Consider the following 18,057-nt stretch of genomic DNA (forward strand, 5'->3'; position numbering starts at 1 on the left):
TTAAAAGGGTTTTGCATGGGAAAACATTGAGCCCCACAAGTCCTTTGTGAGCTAGCTAGCCAGCTAGTTAACGTTAGTTCACCTTCCGTGTAGTCACACTTTTCAACGTGGTGACATGCTAGTTAATATTGGCCCACCAGGGCAGAGATATATATCTAACGTTTAGCTAAATAGTTACGTTAGCTCATTGTTCGTGTAGTCAGACTTTTCCCCAGACCCCACGAGTGGTGACATGCTAGCTAGTCCACCAGGGCAGGGATATTTAATGTTAGCTAGTTAGCGCTGACCGCTAATGTTAGGCACTTTCTCTAGCATGTCACCGCCTGTAGGGAATAATGCTAAACAAAAATACACACGAGAAATACACAATTTCAATATCAAACTAGAAACTTAAAAGGCTATAATATCTACTCGCTAGATTACTTGCTACTCGTCGATGAGAGTTCACATGGAGAAATGTTGAGTTTTTTTCCACCCTGGGCCTTGAGTGATTACGTCAAAGCTTGCGACAGGATGTGTAGTCCCCAATGATAACCACATTAGCGTCTAATTAGCATTTCATTTTGGGGGGGTAATTACAGGCGAATATATTGATAAAAGTTATCTTGTCTGAGAGACATTTGCACGGTTATCAAAACATCACGCCAGGGTAAGCCTACACGAAACACAGACCTTATATGAAGTAGTTCTAAAATCCCCTACAGAAAAATGTATGGTGGAAAAAAGGATTGGAACCATTTCCGAGTTTTACCGCTAGGTTTTATGGGTATTATGAGACATGTGGTATTCAATAAGTGTGTTGCTGAGGTTAGTGAAGGTTAGTGTCTGTTTGGGCAATGACAGATTTAGTTATTGGATTTACTCCCTTTTTTACACCTGACTAAGTATGATATGTGTAAAAACAAATAGGAGAATGACGAAACAGCAACATAACCTTGAACCCAAGCTGCTGATTGCCATGTTTTGGCAGCTGCTTTGTTGAGCAAAACCGTGAGTTGGTGGGTAGACGTAAATATGTCAAACCTGATTTCACACACCTGAAAGGACAATGACCCAGTTATCATGAAGGGAAACATAGCCAAGTTCATTAATCCATCAACACATATCAGATGATATCAATTTACATGTATTTTTTAAGATGGACATTTATATAGCAACTTTTTTGCACTAGTCAGAAAAATCTACAAGTAATAGGCTACATTAGGCTAAATTAGTTCACCTTCACTGTTATTGATGTAGTGTATCCAATAGTGTGTGTGTCTATGACTATCTGTATTTCAGCATCAGTTTTATTTAAATCTTGGTTTGACAACACTTTTCATCCATGTGATGTTGATGCTACCCATTATTGACCTCTAAAATTGGAATGAGGTGTTTGTGTGTGTACAGTAAGATTTCTTTAAAACATTTCATAGTTATATGATCCCATGATTTATTTATGTGAATCTGATAGCCCTGATTATTTAATCATTTTATGGAATGGCCAAATACTATCCGATAGAATATGGGAGAATATTCTTCCATTTGAATCTATATTTTCATAAATTAATACCTAAACCTATTAAATATGAATATTTGATTTGATTTATTCCATGCATTGATATTTTATGCATCCAATGCATTATCTATTTTCTTATACGGTTGATGCGTATTGCATAGGTATGGAGACATGAGACATAAAATGGTGCACTCATGTATGAGGGAGGGAAGGATTGGACAGCAATCTATGAGCGAATCATCTCGTAAACCAATTACATTTCAAGCACGTACTGAAAAAAGTAGTCAGATACTTTTGAGGAGATAGGAAACTCCATTTGAATTGTTTTACCTCTCATTGTGTACGTTGCCCGTGCTTCGTCAATGGGGCGCGCGGTGCATTTGTGGGACAAGAAGAGCTCTCCTTCATGGAGTGAATGGAAGTCAATTGGGTTCTAGCTAAAAAAAAAACCATAAGCATGAATTTCGTCAACAAGAAGTACACCATTGCAATCCGATATGTGAGATAATTAACTTGTTCTCTTTAATATCGTATAGCATTGGAATCGTGATATTACGTACTTTTGACGAAAATTGGCAGGTTTCTCGACTCATACCCTGACTTTGAGAAAGGGTTGCGTGACGATGAACTTATCAACTGCGTGACGCAACATGACAACGTGAACGCGGTTGGTCGACAGTCTGCTGATGAGGAATTTTTCGTAACTCCATCCATTGCCAATGGGATTCCTATCTCATCCTTTCTCTAATATCTCTGCAGTCGTCGCTTTCTGTCCACGCTGGTCTACAAGAGTGGGCGACGTGACTCAAATGTGCTTTATTCTAATTGGCGTGTAAACGGAACCTGTCGTATCTGTGCGTCGATATTATGTGGTAGAACATTGTACAATATAAATATAACAGTCAGCCTGGCACCTCGAATTCACCATCTCCCATTTTTTTTAAGGTAGGTTTGGTTTGCATTCTTTGACAGACTTTTGATCTGCTGGTGTGAAATATTTTATTTTAAAACAGTGTAATTTAATTTAGTGTATATATATTGAGTTGTAGAATCGTGTGATTGACAAACAGCACGGCTCCTTCAGTTATTTATGTCTCAGGTTACATTTTGTTGTGGTAAAACATCTTTATTTTCCCCTCCAAGGAATGACTTTCAATACTATCAAAAGTTTTAAGCTGGAGTTCGACGGGCCGGGCGATGCTGTGTATGCCAGCAGCGAGATACTGTCCGGAAAGGTCGTTTTGGAGCTCAACAGGGATACGAAAGTGGATTCCATGAAGGTCCTTGGAAGAGGGGTTGCCACTGCCCACTGGCTTGAGAATCGCAGTGGAGGCATGAATGCCGTTTACAACGACTACACCTCCAAGATCAGTTACTTCAGGAAGAGGCAACATCTCATCCGAGGTAAGTAGTCTTCTCATGGAAAAAGCACTCTGGTCATTGTTCAACTGTTTTGTTATTTCTCAAAAATGTTAAACTATTTCTAAGGTGTAGCATATATTGATTTCCTTTTAATTTTGAGCCAATGAATGGGACTAATTGTTTGCGTGTTTTAAAAAGTTATCTCTAAAAGTAGCCTAGTGCACCTTGGATTTCACCAAGTCTACTGTAGGACACAGTAAAGACACAGGCCCTACTTATGGCCCTCGAAAAAAATACACACCTGTTAGAGGCACGAAACTCTGGAAAATATTTTACAGCATGAACTTAATATTTAAAATTTGGTTGTGTGTGTGAATGAAGCTCACGTGTAGCACCAACATGCTTATAGGAATTGGATTTACTCTTAGAAAAATGGGTTCCAAAAGGGTTCTTCGGAAAGGGTTCTACCTGGAACCAAAAAGGGTACTTCAAAGGGTTCTCCTATGGGGACAGCTGAAAAACCCTTGTAGGTTCTATATAGCACTTTTCCCCCCTTTTTTTCTCTGAGTGTAGGACATCAGACTGCAGGGTAAATTAAATAGATCAGTCGTGTCACTGGAAAGTCATGGCAATTTACAGTCTTGATTTAGGGGTTTTATATGTTCTTTCATTATGACTGATAGACAACTGTGAATAGTGCTTTTGGAAAGAATAAACTTACGTAAAAGGAAGCGCGAGTGGAGATGCCCAATAAGAGGCAGAGGCAGTTGCTTGTCTGAAAAGGGCTGGGGGTTTAAAAAAATGCTGCCTCTGTCTCTCAGGCAACAGGGAAAACAACACGTGGGAGCTTGAGGGACAGGACACCCCCCAACCCTGTGTCTTCACTATACGGCACATTAATTAAGTCCTCATTTCTTTACATGCAAACTTGTCAAGCAAGGTTTTTGTTATTCCAGAGAACCTTCAAAAGTACTCCAAGATTTAATGCGTAGGTAAGTTACTACAGTACTAACTTTGATTAGGTTTTGTTATTTCAAATCAAGAAGATCTCCATGAATAGAAAAACAATTAACTTATAGATTGTATCTGGAGTCCCAGCTAGGTAAACAGCCTCTACAGAAATCTGTTGAAATACACCCCCTAAAAATCCTTTACCTGACTAATACAGTGCATTTGGAATGTATTCAGACCCCTTCCCCTTTTCCACATTTTGTTAGCCTTATGCTAAAATGGATTAAATAAAAAAATCCTTATTAATCTACACACAATACCTCAATGACAAAGTGAAAACAGGTTTTTAGAAATGTTTTTAAATGTATAAAAAAATACCATATTTACATAGGTATTCAGACCCTTTGCTATGAGACTCGAAATTGAGCTCCGGTGCAACCTGTTTCTATATTGATCATCCTTGATGTTTCTACAACTGTGGTAAATTCAATTGATTGGATATGATTTGGAAAGGCACACACTTGTCTATACAAGGTCCCACAGTTGACAGTGCATGTTAGAGCAAAAGCCATGCCATGAGGTCCAGGACCTATATACTAGCCAGTGTCAGAGGAAGGCCCAAACAATTGTCAGACTCCAGTCACCCAAGTCATAGACTGTTCTCTCTGCTACTGCACGGCAAGTGGTACTAGGACCAAAAGGCTCCTTAACAGCTTTTACCCTTCCAAGCCATAAGACTTCTGAACAATTAATGGCCACCCAGACTATTTGCATTGACCCCAACCCTCCCCCTTTTGGTTTTACACTGCCACTACTTGCTGTTTATTATATATGCATAGTCACTTTACCCTTACCTACATGTACAAATTACCTCTACTAACCTGTACCCCCCACACATTGACTCGGTATATAGCCTCATTATTGTTATTTTATTGTTTTTTACATTTTTTTAAATGTAGTTTTATTTAGTAAATATTTTCTTAACTGCATTGTTGGTTAAGGGCTTGTAAGTAAGCATTTCACGGTAAAGTATTCAGCGTATGTGACAAATAAAATTTGATTTGAAGGAATAGTCCGTAGAGTTCCAACAAAGGATTGTGTCGAGGCACAGATCTGCAAAAGGGTACCAAAAAATATCTGCAGCATTGAAGGTACCCATGAACACAGTGGCCTCCATCATTCTTAATGGCACATGACCACCTGCTTGCAGCTTGCCTAAAGGACTCTCAAAAGCATGGTGGTGGCATCATCATGCTGTGGGAATGTTTTTCAGCGCCATGGACTGGGAGACTAGTCAGGATCGAGGGAAAGATGAACGGAGCAAAGTACAGAGAGATACTTGATGAAAACCTGCACCATAGCGCTCAGGACCTCAGACTGGGAAGGTGGTTCACCTTCCAACAGGGCAAAGACCCGACGCATACAGACAAGACAACACAGGAGTGGCTTCGGGATGAGTCTCTGAATGTCCTTGAGTGGCCCAGCCAGAGCCTGAATTTGAACCTGCTCGAACATCTCTAGAGAGACCTGAAAATAGCTGTGCAGCGACACTCCCCATCTAGCCTGACAGCGCTTGAGAGGATCTGCAGAGAAGAATGGGAGAAACTCATCAAATACAGCTGTGCCAAGCTTGTAGCTTCATACCCAAGAAGACTCGAGGCTGTAATCTCTGCCAAAGGTGCGTCAACAAAGTACTGAGTAAAGGGTCTGAATACTTATGTCAATTTGATATTTCAGTAAAAAAAATTATACATTTGCTAAAATTTCTAAATCTGTTTTTTTGCTTTGTTATTATGGGGTATTGTCTGTAGATTTATTGGGGGGGACCATTTAATCCATTTTAGAATGATGCTGTAATGTAACAAAGTGGAAAAGGTCAAGGGGTCTGAATACTTTCCAAATACACTGTAGTTGGAAGTCTGGGACTTCAGTGTTCAGACATGTATAAAAGTAAACTTTAATCATGCTAAATCCTTTGGGAAATAGCGTATGAAGTGATATTTCATTAGGAAAAAAATATTGTATTTTTTATGGTTAGGCCATTTTATAACCTTCAAAGGACTAATAAAACTTTCCGGGGCAAACATTCTGTGGACATCTTATTTCATATATCATATAAACTTACCCTTTTTTCCTGTGGTCAGATGGAATTGCAAAATAGTTTTGCTCCCTTCAAGCTTTGATCAATGCTTTAGTTTGGTTGGTCTGGTTTTGAGAAACTTCATGTTGGAACTGATACTACAACTGTTTTTGGTTGTCTGATAGATAAGGATACTGTGTTCATTGCAATAAACGTTCTTTTTTTTTAGCTTAAATAAACTCTGGCTTAATTAGCTAAATATTAAGTCCTGCTGTTTGTGCACCTTCATATATTTAGAAATTCAAGCCAGACTGTTGAACATGTAGCTATGGCCTTCTGTACAATCTGAGCACAAATATTTACACTGCATTAACTTGTTAGTTTGTCTGCATACCATTGATTATTTGATACTACGTGGCTGTATAAATCCAAAATCATGCTTGTGTATGTGTTTTTATCTCATCTGCCCAGCCACTACAGGAAGTCTATGGTCAGAGCTGACTGAAGTTGATTAGAGACAGTGAGGCCTACGTGACTGACACTTAAAAAAAATCTCATATAGCCACCAGGAGGCGGAGGGTATCATAAAGTTGTACTGTACAGGTCCTGGGTGCACGTTTTGGTTTTTGCCCTAGAATTACACAGCTGATTCAAATAACCAACTCACCATCACGTTTTGATTATTTGAATCAGCTGTGTAGCCCTAGGGAAAGAACCAAAACGTGCACCCAGGGGGACCCCAGGACTGAGTTTGGGAAACCCTGCTGTTGCATGTGTCATGTTCACACCACAAGGTGGCAGTATATAACCCTCGCATGCTTTCAGGAAACAAAGGTAAACAACTGTTTTTTTGGGACAAGATGTTACCCGATTTTGCAATCTAGAGGTCATGTAACTAATTCTTCTTCAATATATGTTCTGTGTATGTGTATAAAACATTTGTTTAAAATGTACTTTTCATCTTCATGCACTTTCCCCTTATTATTACTGTTTCTTGAAGTGGTATCCTATATGAAATGGCAAAAAAAATCAATGTTATTATCAAATCAAATGTTTGTCACATACACAGTTTATAGCAGGTATAAAAGGTGCAGCAAAATGCACACACGCAGTGCATTAATGAATAATAACAATGACAATATAATTCATTATAGGCATTTACAGACTTTAAAATGTATATATTTGGCAAGTTGTGCATGTTCCCTTTCTAGAAATTAATGCATAGACCACATGTACAGAATACCAAAAAATGGGCATGAGCAAAAGCTGAAATACCTTTTGTACTATTATGCAATGTGAAACTATTTTGTCAAATGGGAGGGTCTTTGCAGCGTTCGGGCATGCTCAGTAAGCCTGTTTTCGTCTAAGAACCTGTAACTATCAATCACCAGGCACGGTTTTCCCCGTTTACTCGAGCGCTCCACACCCAGGGAAGATGTTTATTAGCCCGTTACCCTCTATGTGGCCTTACATAATATATTAGGACAGCCCACATCGTGCAGGGAGCTGTGGCCGCGACTACTTAATCAGTTTTGTTTTGCAAGTGTAGCGACAATAATATTAAGATAGTACCGAAACATTCTTTCAGAGTTCTTTGACAACTTGAACAAGGAGCAATAACATTTTAACATAAGTATACTGTTTGGAACTAATAACGCTCACGATGATTTTCGACAAATTGAAAAAGTTGTACATCGTCTTCGACTCTCCAGAAATCGATTCCCATCCAGTCTTCAGCAGTGGGGACGTGGTGTCTGGAAAAGTTGTTTTGAACCTTTCAGGTGAAAGTAAAGTGCAGTCGTTGAAGTTGCACGCAGAAGGTTTTGCGAAAGTGCATTGGACCGAGTCTCGTTCGGCTGGGTCCAGTACTGCCTATACTCAAAACTACAGCGACGAAGTGGAATATCTCAACAGGAGAGAAGTTCTTCTGCAAGCAGGTTAGTCATTCACTCTATCGGTGAATGAAAGCAATGAAGTGTTCCATGCTATGCAACTCAATGGGCAAAACCACTTGGGCAAATTTTACTCGAGAAAAGTATTTTCATTGTACATAACTGGGTTTTGTGTAGGGTTTCTCTCATGGGAAAGTATTTTGTTATTTCTTAGTTATTCTGTAATATTTTTCATATTTGGGTGATCTCAATGGTAAATTCTCAACTGCCTACCTGGTTAATTAAAGGTGAAATATACACATTTTATTAATTTTATTTTAACGTTTCAATTTGCAGCATAGAAACATAATTGTGGCACTCAGTGGTGGAAAAAGTACAAAATGCTCATACTTGAGTAGACGTAAAGATAACTTTTTAATAGAAAATGACTCAAGTAAAATACTACTTGAGTAACAGTCTTGAAGTATTTGGTTTTAAATATTCCAAAGTATCAAAAGTAAAAGTACGAATCATTTAAAAGATCCTTATATTAAGCAAACCAGATGGCACAATTTAAAAACATTTTTTTGTATAATAAAAAAAAAAATCTAGTTACAGATAACCATGGTCACTAAACACTCAGACATCATTTACTATCAAAGCATTTGTATTTAGTGAATCTGCCAGATCAGAGGCAGTAGGGATGACCAGGGATGTTCTCTTAATAAGCGTGTGAATTGGACCCTTTTCCTGTCCTGCTAAGCATTCAAAATGTATCTAGTACTTTTGGGTGTCAGGGAAAATGTATGGAGTAAAAAGTACATTTTCTTTAGGAATGTAGTGAAGTAAAAAATATATAAATCGTAAAGTACAGATACCCCCAAAAACTTAAGTAAAAGTACTTTACCCCACTGAATGCACTTGACCCTGTCAAAGGATTTGACAGTATTATGCATATTAGATTGAGTTTGGATTCACTCTGAGTTTACTCTGTCTGAATGCAAATCAAATTTATTCATATAGCCTTTCTTAAATCAGCTGATATCTCAAAGTGCTGTACAGAAACCCAGCCTAAAAACCCAGACAGCAAGCAATGCAGGTGTAGAAGCACGGTGGCTAGGAAAAACTCCCTAGAAAGGCCAAAACCTAGGAAGAAACCTAGAGGAACCAGGCTATGAGGGGTGGCCATTCCTCTTCTGGCTGTGCCGGGTGGAGATTATAACAGAACATGGCCAAGATGTTCAAATGTTCATAAATGACCAGCATGGTCAAATAATAATAATCGCAGTAGTTGTCGAGGGTGCAACAAGTCAGCACCTCAGGAGTAAATGTCAGTTGGCTTTTCATAGCCGCTCATTAAGAGTATCTCTACCGCTCCTGGTGTCTCTAGAGAGTTGAAAACAGCAGGTCTGAGACAGGTAGCACGTCCGGTGAACAGGTCAGGGTTCCATAGCCGCAGGCAGAACAGTTGAAACTGGAGCAGCAGCACGGCCAGGTGGACTGGGGACAGCAAGGAGTCATCATGCCAGGTAGTCCTGAGGCATGGTCCTAGGGCTCAGGTCCTCCGAGAGAGAGAAAGAAAGAGAGAAATTAGAGAGAGCATATTTAAATTCACACAGGACACCGGATAAGACAGGAGAAGTACTCCAGATATAACAGACTGACCCTAGCCCCCCGACACGTAAACTACTGCAGCATAAATACTGGAGGCTGAGACAGGAGGGGTCAGGAGACACTGTGGCCCCATCCGATGATACCCCCCAGACAGGGCCAAACAGGCAGGATATAACCCCACCCACTTTGCCAAAGCACAGCCCCCACACCACTAGAGGGATATCTTCAACCACCAACTTACCATCCTGAGACAAGGCCGAGTATAGCCCACAAAGATCTCCGCCACGGCACAACCCAAGGGGGGGCGCCAACCCAGACAATGCAGCCCTACATTTTATAATATATAGAAAAACAAGGGACTGCAAATACCCATTCAAGAGCACCCAGCAGTATAGAGGGCATGTGATGGTGCTCTTGTGTTTAAGAAGAAAAGGGAAAACTGCATTTGCAGTTCATTGTAATAAAGAAACTCAGTGATTTCTCCTGTATGTATTTTAGTTAGTACATTGCTTTTGGAAAGCAAAAGGCCCTCATTCAGTAATCAATGTGGATCAGAAGTGGTTTCAAATAATTAATGCTTATTTTATTCATTTTTCTTCAGATAATGGCGAGCACACCCTCCTCTCTGCTGGAAGACATGAATTCCCATTTAGTTTCCAGTTGCCTGAAGAGTAAGTATCCCTTTCTGGAATTAATGGTTTTGGAATTATTATACAGTGATACGCTGGAGGCAAATGTTAATTTGCATTTGATTTGGACCTATGAAATCCTCGCATCTTATTAAAGAACAACTAATGTCTAAACAATCTGTTTATTTATTTTTTATTTTTTTATTTTTTTGCTTCAACAGGACACTGGTGACATCCTTCGAAGGCAAGCATGGCAGCATCCGCTACTGGGTGAAAGTGAAGCTGCATAGGCCCTGGGCTACAGTGAGGAAGATTAAGAAGGAGTTCACAGTCATCGAGCCCATTGACATCAACACACCAGCCTTATTGGCTCCCCAAGCTGGCACTAAAGACAAGATGGCACGGGTGTGGTACCGCAATTTTGGACAGGTGTCAATAACCGCTAAGATCGATCGTAAAGGTTACACACCAGGTAAGAACCAATCATACCTTTTAATCCTAGTGGCCCTGAAAACGGAACATTAAGGCAAATAACTAATTTTAACTGAACCAAATCTCACCTCACCTATTCTTCATCTTCCAGGTGAGGTGATTCCTGTATTTGCTGAGTTTGACAATGCCACCTCACGCTCTGTGGTGCCCAAGGCCTACATCACACAGACGCAGACGTTCATCGCCCGGGGCACCATGAAGCAGAAGCAAGCCGTGGTGGCCACGCTTAGTGGTGATGTGGTGGGCGCCCAGCGCAGGGAGACCTGGCATGGCCGCGCCATCAAGATCCCTCCTGTCGGGCCCTCCATCCTGCAGTGCCGCATCATCAAAGTGGAATACATGCTCAGGGTGAGTTCAAGCAATAGACAGAATGAAATGTACATCATTCATATTCATTAGATTTTCCTTGTTGAGGATATGCCTCCGATTGATAATGAAAAGCTAATTAGAGATCAGTCGGTAGTGGTTTTACCCCTACTGACGTGTCTGTTACTGTAGTTCTAAAAGCTTTCTCCCCTCTCCACCACCTAGGTGTGTGTGGATGTTCCTGGGACCTCCAAGCTGTGCCTAGAGCTGCCCCTGGTCATGGGCACCATCCCCCTCCATCCCTTTGGTAGCCGCACCTCCAGCGTCAGCAGCCAGTACAGTGTTAACCTGGAATGGCTCCGCATGGCCATCCCCGAGCAGCCTGAGCGTAAGTCTCATTGTAATACAAGACTTAGCAGTGTTCCCCAAAGCTCAATGCCAGGTCCCCCTGAAAATCTCCTACCTTAGGAAAAATTGTTTACTCATCTGTACCCTCTTTCCCTCCCCACACAGCTCCTCCTGACTACAGCTCTGTGGTGACGGATGAGGAGGCTGAGCGGAACATTACAGCCCCCCATCCTGAGGAGGACCTCAGTGGGATTATGGAGCACCCTCTCAGGGCCTTTGTCCAGGAGTTCCGCTTCCGACCTCCTCCGGTGTACTGCGAGGTGAGCTAGCACCCCTTGGAATAGTCTCGTGACAATAGGGATGCACTTCTTTGATTAACTGAACTCTCTACACTTCTATCACTCAATTTACATTTTTAGTCATTTATCAAGCTCTCTTATCCGGAGCGACTTACAGAAGCAGTTAGCCTTGCTCAAGGACACATCGACAGATTTTTAAATTTTCTTTCCCCCCTCGTCAGCTTGGGGATTTGAACCAGCGACCTTTCGGTTACTGGCCCAATGCTCTTAACCGCTAGGCTACTTATTGAATCTTAAACCTTTTGTGTTTTGCTCCTGCAGATTGACCCAAATCCTCAGCCCCTCAACATGAGACGTCGCTGCATGACGTGTTGAACCATAAGCCCCACTTGAGCGTCACACGATGACCCTATTTAATTATACGGAGCGAAGAGATTTGTCTTCCCCTGGATTACTCTCCGAAACTGGCAACTCGGTCCAAAGATGTGGCTTCTGTTGTTCGAAGGGACTTAGAGTACCACTGAGAGGCTGGAAAAGAAGATGGAGGCGACAGGACCTGCTTGTGGATGAAGTCCTTTTTAAAAAAGAAAGGGGAGCATGTTACGTTCAACAAGAAAAGGAAATAACTTCTCCCATGGTTCCTGTCCTCCCAAGTGATTCTGGCTCAGGATGACGAAATCGAGTCACCCCTCCTGCCAATCAATGAACCCCCACACAATAAATGTTTTGTGTTTTACAGAGTTTGGGGAAATATTGGGGGAGGATCACTTGATTTTTTTGAGGGAGAGTTCGAGTTGCAGATGATAACTAAGCCTCAAAGAATGCAATGGTATATCTTCAGTTAACATCTGCAAATGATCAGCTGGCTTGGTGTTGAGGCACCTGTAACTCATCTTTTAATACCCAACTCCCCCTTGCCTGGTGACATGTAGTATGACTCAGTCATGATGAATAATTCTACTGTTATTCAAGTAAGCACTTATCTGAGACTGTTTGGTGAGGAGGAGTTGAGTCAGCAGGTTTCGGCATTTAGCCGGGTAATACTATGCAAAAGGGAACTCGAATCCTGTAGTATCTGAAAATGTACTGAAATGATTCCATGAGAGATTCTGATAAAGCAGCTGTCCTCTGTATGGGGATGTTCAATGTATTCTGAATGTTAATACGACAGTAATGGATGAAAACTCAACCGTTTAGTTTTTTTGCATGTGGAAGAATTCAAGAGAAAAGTTAGTGTTGTGTAAAAGCTAGTTCTATAGCACAAACCTGGGCATAACGCTTTCTCAGAAAATAGAGTCTAGGACTGATTTAGAAACAGTGACACGAGGAAGAAAAGTGTGTTTGTAGCTGCTGCAAGCTCAAATGATTAGCTTTAGAAACGGCTAAGGAGGAAATATCAGAGCTATGTGTTTGATTCAACCCAGATGCCTTGTTTTCCAACAGTCTGTAAATGTCTGCAGAATGTTTGTTCAGCGTTACATTAAGCCTTAAGTTGGAGATGTCACTAAAGAACTGACTTCAGGTCAGCAATGCAGCTTAGGTGTCATGCGCAGTGCAGCACACACCTGAAATTGAATGTTTTTTATACAAATGCCGTTGTTGATTCACAGAACTTGCCAAAGTTTTTGTAATTCCCTTTTCTAATAAAAACACTGAAATAGATATTTGTATTTTGTGTTTTCGGTCAAGGAATTGTGATCTCTGTGTCATGCGGTCATCTATCTTGAAGGACAAATAGGAAAGAGAAGCTTCCCACTGGGCACAGATGTCTATTCCACGTTGGTTTAACAACATTTTATTGAAATTATGTGGAAACGACGTTGATTAAACCAGTGTGTCCCCACGGTTGCTTGCTGAACATATCTTAATTTGTCTCCTACACTACATGCCCAAAAGTATATGGGCACCTGCTTGTTTCATTCTACAATCATGGCATTAATATGGAGTTGGTCCCCCCCCCCTTTTGCTGCAATAACAGCCTCCACTCTTCTGGGAAGGCTTTCGGCTAGATGTTGGAACATTGCTGCAGGGACTTGCTTCCATTCAGCCATGAACATTAGTGAGGTCAGGCACTGATGTTTGGCGATTAGTCCTGGCTCACAGTCTGCATTCCAATTAATCTCAAAGGTGTCTGATGGGTTGAGCTCAGGGCTATGTCAAGTTCTTCCACACCGATTTTGACAAACCATTTCTTTATGGACCTTGCTTTGTGCATGGAGGCATTGTCATGATGGAACAGGAAAAGTTGGAAGTACACAACCATCTATATTGTCATTGTATGCTGTAGCGTTAAGAATTCCATTGTTCCAGAGTCCAATGGCGGTGAGCTTTACAAATCAAATTATATTTTGTTTGTCACATACACATATTTAGCGGGTGTAGCGAAATGCTTGTTTTTCTAGCTCCAACAGCGCAGTAATATCTAACAATTCTATGTATATAGGGTTTCAGCCTCCAAGGTGCAGGCTTGAGTAGCCGGCTAATGATGGCTATTTAACAGTCTGATGGCCTTGAGATAGAAGCTGTTTTTCAGTCTCTCGATCCCAGCTTTGATGCACCTGTACTGACCTCGCCTTCTGAATGATAGCGGGGTCAACAGGCCGTGGCTCGGTTGGTTGATGTCCTTGATGATATTTTTGGCCTTTCTGTGACATCGGTGCTGTAGGTGTCCTGGAGGGCATGTAGTGTGGCCCCAGTCATTCCAGCCAACGTTTGGAATTGCGCATGGTGATCTTAGGCTTGTGTGTGGCTGCTTGGCCATGGAAACCCATTTCATGAAGCTCCCGAAGAACAGTTCTTGTGCGCTACGCGGTTCAGCCCTTGGCAGTCCCATTCTGTGAGCTTGTGTGGTCTATCGCTTTGCGGCTGAGCCGTTGTTGCTCCTAGACGTTTCCACTTCACAATAACAGCTCTTACAGTTGACCAGGGCAGAAAACTGACTTGTTGGGAAGGGGGCATCCTATGACGGTGCCATGTTGAAAGTCACTGAGCTCTTCAGTACGGGCCATTCTACTGCCAATGTTTGTCAATAGAGATTGCATGGCTGTGTGCTCGGTTTTATACACCTCTCAGCAATGGGTGTGGCTGAAATAGCCGAATCCACTCATTTGAAGGCGTGTTCACATACTTTTGTAGTGTATGTCCCAGGAAGTTGCATTGGTTAGAATTGACTAGAGAGATTGAATATATGTTGTTCTCCTCAAATAGACCATCCCAAAGAAGAGGATATTACCTGCATAATACACTAGGTTTTCTGGAAAAGCACCCTTTTCAAAACCTACTCTACGACATGCTTTGAGTGAAGCATTGTGTCATGTTCAGTTTAGGTCTAAACTGAAGAAACATGACTGGGCAGGGGAATTCTGGTGAAAAGTCATTCAGTCACATCAGTCAGAAGACTGTGGACATAGTCAATGCCAAATTTGACAGTTTCACTTTTTAAACATATTTGAACCATAATGGGAATTTAATTTATGTGACCAAACAGAAAGGTTCAGGTAACCTGAAACCTGAAAAATATTGTTATGGTACATTCTACTGTCTTGTTTTGGAACATTATGTATAGCTGTTTGAATGTGTGCCCAGGCAGCACTGCCCACGGCATGGTTCATCTAAAGAACACTTCTATTACTCAGAGGCAGCAGGCAGTGAAAACAATCATTACAAAACGTTTTACACATACAAGAACAGGATAGAAGGATAACAATGACAAGCTACAGTGTTTCTGACTTAATTCCATGTCATTTTTTTATCTCATCAAAACTCCATCTGGGACTAGTTTATGAGACCAAACCTCCAATGCCTTGTGTGAGTGAGGTGGCTGTGTGGTAGAGGCATTATAAGCTCCTTCACTGGAAACGTCTGTGGCCTAGTAGGCACTGCTGTCTGTAGTGAACGAGGAAACAGAATACCAGGGTGGTATTATTGATTTGACAGACCATCGAGGATAACACATTCATACAAAACTGTCAGTTCAAACTACCAACAGTTTCAAAACATGACCAAAATAGACCTTTCCATCTCTCACCAAACCTACCGGGGGCAGGCCCTGGCTTGGTAGCTTGGCACACAAGGAAACACATTTGATATACAGTATGTCTTGACACATTGCAATAGGTGGTTATGGCACATATCACAAACAGGGCATTGCCTCCTCTTACTGGGTGTCTGTCTGAGAAGGGCCACATTGGGATTTCGGAAATTCAACGGAGGGCCGCACAGATGTTTTTGGTACCGATTTGTTTGTCATAAATCAACGACAAATCAATGACAAGCAGACAGACAAACAAACATCATGGTCAAGGTTCTGGTCTAAATTAACAACACCTTTTAGCCCGCAACAGGCCTAGCGTGAGCCTACGATATGACACTATAACTCAGGTGACCCAGTCGGGTCCAGTTATTCCCAAACGAGCGTGGTGGTGCTTCTTGGCTGCTTCTACAATCTCAAGATGAACATCTCCAGTTAAGATTGATTTATGCTCTTGTGTATCCCCCATTAAAAGCATCCTATAAAAATCCAGCCAGGGGGTTCATTACAGAACTACTGGCTGACCAGAAGGTAATCTTGTGCCTCTGCCCCTGAGTCACATGCACGGTCACATGTAACAAAGAAAACTAGAACATGATGATGCTGCAAAGGAATTAGTGTTGGTTTCATAAGAACTGAGAATGAATGGGGAAGTGTCTGTTTTGACAGTCAGTTAGGATGACTCTCAGTGGTGGATGGCTTCCTGAGGGTGATGTCAGAGCTAAACCTGATGTTCTTACTGATAAGAAAGGACCCTATCCCTATGCAGCATGCATTGGGTGGGCACCGTGCCTCTGGGCCAAAACCTAGAAGCTCCATGCAAGGCCAGAGGAGGGGTCTTCCTGGGTCATGTAAAATTGTGATAATCTCACTTGAACGCATAGTTGTAAGGTGTGAGAAATAGGGCATCCACAGTCATTGGCGTTCAACTGGGATGCTTGTAGGTGGTGGAACTGTCACCAAAACTGGTTGCTTTTCCATGGTAATTTCCAATAGAAATCTATTGAATGCTGGTACATCCCACCTGTGGTGAACTCCCTAACCTAACCTATGGGCATCCAATGTAGCATTGGGTTGCAACGCTGTAGCGTCAAAACAAAGTAACAAAACAAAGTAAAAAATAAAGAAATAAGTGTTATTACTTTCCTTCTGTCTCTAGCTGCTCTAAACGAGACAGGTAGCCAACAGGGACAATCAGGAGACTTAGCAAATTGACACGTACACACGAGAGAAGACGTCGCCAAGCCAGGTTGTCAAGGTTGCCGGGAGGAAGTTGCTCGTCCTCTTGTATTTTTACACTTTCATGGCTAGTATCCAAGCGATCACAACAACATCTCAGAACGGTATACTGTGCCAGGCTGCAAAACAATTGGCTCTGGAAGCTCCACAGTGGCATTAGAAGACATATCATCACCTTTGTTGTTGTCGTTGTATCTCGTTGGGAATGTCGGGCTCTGTGTGCAGATAGAACTGTCCGCGTTAGCAAAATGTTTTGTCTCGAGCCACAGAGCATGATATTCCTTCCCAACACTTGGGGATCTGGTCTGTGTCTGTGTGTTTGTGTATCTGTGTCTGTGTGTTTGTGTATGTGTGTCTGTGTGCATCTCAGAATTTGCCTTGCGTGCAACAGAGCAATATGCAACCTACTGGATACAAAGAAGCATTCTCACTGGGCACAGACGTCAATTCAACGTCTACCCCACGTTGGTTCAACGTCATTGAAATGAGGTGGAAACAACATTGATTCAACCAGTGTGTGCCCAATGGGTTGTGTCTTAAAAAGGTGAATGGCTTTTCTATTTAAAGGGCGCTGGGGCTGTTCAGCAGACGTGCCAAGACAGTATGTTGTAGCAATGATGTTCTCAATTGTAACCACACACAGGTTGACATATACTGAACAAAAATATAAACGCAACATGCACATATTTTTTTACAGTTCATATAAGGAAATCAGTCGATTGAAATACATTCATTAGGCCCTAATCTATCGATTTCACATGACACAATACCTTAAAAAAAGGTAGGGGCGTGGATCAGAAAACCAGTCAGTATCTCTTTTGCATGGAGTTGATCAGGCTTTTGATTGTGGCTTGTGGAATGTTGTCCCACTCCTCTTCAATGGCTGTGTGAAGTCACTGGATATTGTCTTGGAACTGGAACAAGCTGTCGTACACGTCAATCCAGAGCATCCAAAATATGCTCAAAGGGTGGCATGTCTGGTTAGCATGCAGGCCATGGAAGACCTGGGACATTTTTATCATCCAGGAATTGTGTACAGATCCTTGCAACACGGGGCTGTGATTTATCATGCTGAAACATGACGTGATGGCGGTGGATGAATGACACGACAATGTGCCTCGGGATCTCGTCACTGTATCTCTGTGCATTAAAATTTCCATCGATAAAATGCAATTGTGTTCCTTGTCCATGGAGCACTCTGTTCACAACGTTGACATCAGCAAACCGCTCGCCCACACAACGCAATACACGTGGTCAGCGGTTGTGAGGCCGGTTGGACGTACTGCCAAATTATGTTGGAGGCAACTTATGGTAGAGAAATTAACATTAAATTCTCTG

General features: G+C 41.8%; 1 protein-coding gene across 2 annotated transcripts; it reads left to right on the forward strand.

Annotated features, from left to right (window-relative positions):
- The first annotated feature begins 2,280 nt into the window (after window positions 1-2,280).
- Window positions 2,281-13,112, forward strand: LOC120053688 (arrestin domain-containing protein 2-like). 2 transcript variants are annotated; one of them, XM_039000871.1, is made up of 8 exons: window positions 2,281-2,443; window positions 2,642-2,902; window positions 9,978-10,047; window positions 10,227-10,477; window positions 10,589-10,845; window positions 11,029-11,191; window positions 11,317-11,471; window positions 11,772-13,112. In XM_039000871.1, the coding sequence occupies exons 2-8, from the start codon at window positions 2,644-2,646 to the stop codon at window positions 11,823-11,825; spliced, it is 1,209 nt and encodes a 402-aa protein (XP_038856799.1). In that variant the 5' UTR covers window positions 2,281-2,443; window positions 2,642-2,643; the 3' UTR covers window positions 11,826-13,112. The 2 variants fall into 2 exon arrangements, with proteins under 2 accessions (XP_038856799.1, XP_038856798.1); XM_039000870.1 differs by lacking the exons at window positions 2,281-2,443; window positions 2,642-2,902 and adding an exon at window positions 7,271-7,828.
- Window positions 13,113-18,057: the final 4,945 nt, after the last annotated feature.

This window comes from Salvelinus namaycush, chromosome 9 (assembly GCF_016432855.1).
Source record: "Salvelinus namaycush isolate Seneca chromosome 9, SaNama_1.0, whole genome shotgun sequence".
Classification (NCBI taxonomy): Eukaryota; Metazoa; Chordata; class Actinopteri; order Salmoniformes; family Salmonidae; genus Salvelinus; species Salvelinus namaycush.

Bases quoted from the DNA above. Each gene is read 5' to 3' on its own strand.
- LOC120053688 (XM_039000870.1), top strand. From the start codon at position 7,555: ATGATTTTCGACAAATTGAAAAAGTTGTACATCGTCTTCGACTCTCCA. The intron at 11,192-11,316 runs GTAAGTCTCATT...CTCCCCACACAG, and splicing joins CATCCCCGAGCAGCCTGAGC to CTCCTCCTGACTACAGCTCT. The intron at 11,472-11,771 runs GTGAGCTAGCAC...TTGCTCCTGCAG, and splicing joins CTCCTCCGGTGTACTGCGAG to ATTGACCCAAATCCTCAGCC.